The 3,909-nt window shown below is 37.6% G+C and overlaps 1 protein-coding gene across 1 annotated transcript; it reads right to left on the bottom strand.

The window, feature by feature from the left end:
- Positions 1-999: 999 nt before the first annotated feature.
- Positions 1,000-3,482, bottom strand: LOC104542545 (NEDD8-activating enzyme E1 catalytic subunit-like; the record flags this gene model as incomplete). The annotated part of the gene is made up of 7 exons (XM_010186893.1): positions 1,000-1,384; positions 1,858-1,912; positions 2,014-2,077; positions 2,216-2,316; positions 2,768-2,849; positions 2,929-2,965; positions 3,429-3,482. Coding segments are annotated over 7 exons (482 nt in total), but the record flags the coding sequence as incomplete, so codon positions are not given.
- Between the last annotated feature and the right edge of the window lie 427 nt (positions 3,483-3,909).

The raw sequence follows: 3,909 nt of genomic DNA, 5'->3' as shown, positions 1-3,909 counted from the left end.
CGCAAAGAGGCCTGCGCGCAGCCGCCTTCCAGCCCCAACACGTCACGAGCGCCGGAGCAAGGCCTTCCGCCTCGGTACCCGCCATGGCGGCGGGGATGGGGCCACCTCCTTCACGTCTGTCTCGGCTCCTGTCATGGCGAAGGGCGGGCCCGCGCTGTCGTGACATCTCATTCAAATCAGACGTTTAAAAAGACAACTTTATTTCCTTGCTTCTTAATGCTTCCTTCGGATAACGAAGGCAGTATACACTTCTCTAAACCTCAGCACCTAAACTCCCTGCTTGAAGTCCCACAGCTTACAAGAGGCCTTTTAACACTGCCAAAGGCTGCAGAGCTGCTAAAAATGATCTGGTTTAAAATTACAGTAGAGTAACCACCCCCCTATCCCCCCCCCTTTTACTACAGAGTTCAAGTGCAAGGCTGGAAGAGGGAAAGTTTAATCACAGTTCACAGTTTAAAAGATGGAAAGTTCAAACGCAGTTGACACACATGAAGTAAAATCAGAGATTTTACCTTGAGGTACCCAGCACTGGCAATGAAAGGTCTGACTGAGACAGCCAAATGATACCCGAGGTTATAAACACTCTTGAATGTCTACTGATAGGCCACAAACTAAGGTGTCTTTATGTTTGTTTATTAATAAATACCTTAACAGCACCAATGATACTTGAACATAATCCTATGAGACCGTGCACTATGCCTGCTTGGAGACTGCGAGTGGACATGCCTGTATTTTCACGTACAGCTGCTGACTTTGTCTTTTCATGTTTGACTGTAAACAGAGTAGTCTTCCATATTCAACAACTTCCATAAAATTGATCAAATCAATATCAAACAAGAATAAAATGCTCATTTTAGCCTACAGTCCTCTACTGGTTTTAAGGTGATTCATCAAGCTAGGAGTGCTACAATTTAAAACCAGATTGTTGTGGTTCCTTTTAAAGGGTCTTCTCTTCACATATACATGTGGACAGAGGTGTGAAAAACGAGACTTTTGGCCACCTTAAAATTTCCATGTGCCTGAAAGTATATTAGCATTAACATTTTGACAACAAAAAAGGTATTCCTGTACATCAGAGTTCTGTACATTAATAAGCATTTATACAAATATAATCCACCAAATATTGGCTTCTACATACACTTCCAAAATATGGTGATTCATTTGTATTACCTAACTTTCAACAACGCTAGTAACTAACATGAACATTTCAGGTTGCTTTAACACCCAGAGTACATTTGTTTTACAAGGTGGGTACAGATTTCTCTCGCCGTGTATGCAGTTTACTCAGGAATAAATTAAGTGGTAAAGTGAAGCTTGAACAGCATAGTCTGTGGTGTAGTAACATCAGCAACTGCAAGTTCCTGGCCATCCACAAGTCCCAGTTCTAAAGTGGAAAGAAAAGTTGAAGTACAGTAAATCCATGTGGTTTGTCTTTTTTTTTTAAATTAAGATAAAAACAAGTTATGAACCCACAAACCATAAATACAATGAAGTAAAGCTCCCAACAGCTTACTAGCTAAACTAATATTCACTTAATTCACCGAGAAAAGTCACAGACCTTGTCAGAAAATAGATAACATACTGCTTAACACACTACTGAAGTATGCTTAATCTACACCAGTTAGCGTTGCTTTCTTGCAATGTTTTCTTCACCAGGCAACATCTGCCCACACTTCACATTTAAGCAATTCAAAGCTCATCCCTGAGCAACCCAACAAAGATAAATTGCAAAGGAAAGATAATGAAGCACATTCTACTGTGCAAAATAAAGGTATACATGTCGTACAGAGGGATAAAACTCATTGACTCTGTTTAGAGAAGTATCTTGAAAATCTACATATGACAACTGCATGGTACCTTTTAGTGTCTTGGAAAGATTTGGCCTTGTTCGTTCTTCAATTGAAGCGACTGTCTATACAGGGAAAAAAAGCGCCAAAACATTTCCTGTCAAATTTAGGCAAGTAAATTTAAATAATTAAGATTATTAAAGACAGTTACCTATGTTCAGATTACCTGTAAATAAAGCGTTTTATTTCCTCCATACATAGTTGCTGTGATTGCAGGAGATTTCATTTGCCTATATATAAAACATTTAAAATAAAACCAAAACCATTAAAAACAACCCCAATCAAGTGAGAATACATCTATAAACTACCCTTTTGAAATACCAAACTACCAAAAACTATCAAGTCAGTCAGCAGAGCTGCACACTTACAACGAAGCATTGTTTGTCAAGTAATCCAAGATCTCCTGCAATTTAGCTGATGGGGAAATCTCTATGTTTTGGGGAAGCTGGCTGCAGGCTGGACAGTTCTCCTACAACAAAGCAGCACAAGAATGCACGTTACATTAAATACGATTTTACAAATGCTACTAATAAGGTCTCAAAACTATTTGCATGAGGTTTATTTTAAAAGTTTCAGCTCTAGAAATATTAATACTGTTGCAAATATTAATGACAAAACCCAATTCCTTCATGAAGCCTAGAGGTAAACAGTTCTGCTGCTCTACATGGACAGACTGCCACTGTCATCACTATTAGACCCCAAAGCCACAGAAGTCTAAAACCAAAAATCCTACACGCTGAAAACAAGTCTGGAGAAGTAGCAGACTAGTGACATGGTAGTTTCTGCTTTTAAAACTTCAGAAATATTATTCAGTGCTAGGCGTCAAGAGATACAATACTGGGTTTCAGAAATACATATAAACTGCTTAAAGTTCAATAAAAATCAAAGAAGCCCCCCTGCAAGCCTTTCATGGCACTAACCTTTCTTTCAGCTTCAAATGTGTATGTGTATAATCCATCCGCATCGTTGAACACCAAGTAGTTGTTAAGAGGAATGTATGCACTACAATGACAGGTATGTTAGCGTTAATACACATCATTAGGTTGGAAATCAGGTCTGTTATTAACAGGAAACGAAATACCTTGTGGCTATTTTAAAAACTTCGGTGGCACAAACAGCTGGAATGAAAAAAACAACACACAACAACATTAGTTCTTCACTTTCTATCTCTCAGCACACGCAGATATCAGTACACAAAGTTGTACCAAAGAAGTGACCAAAAAAAATAATCAAGTATAACGATTTGTAAAGAGAAAAATAAACATCTGAAGGCAGCTGGTAGTTCTATGCATTAGCACAACAGATTCAGCACTAATCTGTGACTATGTTAAGCTTATGTACCATGTTTTCCAATTTTTTTTTTCTCTCCATCTCAAATGTTCACTCCTACAGTCATAAACAAGCTTAAAATGTATACAGTCACATGCAGATTCTCTATGGAAAACAGAAGTGAAACTGTAAGAATAAATCAGACCCATTTAAACTTTACTATTACCATAGTCTAGTTCTTGATTCAAAACTGCTGCGTTACAAAACTCTGAAATCTGTAAAGCAGAAGTGAAATTAATTCTTCTAACATACCTGCAATTACTGCATTTGTAGAAGCTACTGCTGGAATAATTCGTTTAACCACCCCTGTAAAGACAAAACATACAGCTTTGTCATTTCCAAGAAACTACACCGAGATGCTACTTTTAGCCAAAATAATGACAGAAGGCTGTTCCCAAAGGTACTTTAAACACTTTCAGAGAATTTCTGTAACAAAAAGCTATAATGGCATGATGCCCAAGTACTTTGGGATTGTTTTTATTTTAGGAATGGATCAAGCATGTTAAGAAATAAAAGGTATTACAAGAAGAGAAATAGTGAACAAATTCTAAAAACAAGTGTTCTGTTTCAAATACTGAAAACTGTGCAGCCATTTGTATGTTCATAGTTGTATATTCATAATCATATTTCACATTTATCTATTAAAAAAAGTACTACTAGAGAAGCCAGTATAAAACTGCTGCAAACAAGACTATCTGCAATACACAAGGAGGAATCAGAGGAATCACAGAAT

This window comes from Mesitornis unicolor, unplaced genomic scaffold, assembly GCF_000695765.1.
Source record: "Mesitornis unicolor isolate BGI_N332 unplaced genomic scaffold, ASM69576v1 Scaffold19796, whole genome shotgun sequence".
Lineage (NCBI taxonomy): Eukaryota > Metazoa > Chordata > Aves > Mesitornithiformes > Mesitornithidae > Mesitornis > Mesitornis unicolor.
Note: the sequence above shows the minus strand (reverse complement) of the source record. Positions and strands in the feature narration are given on the sequence as shown.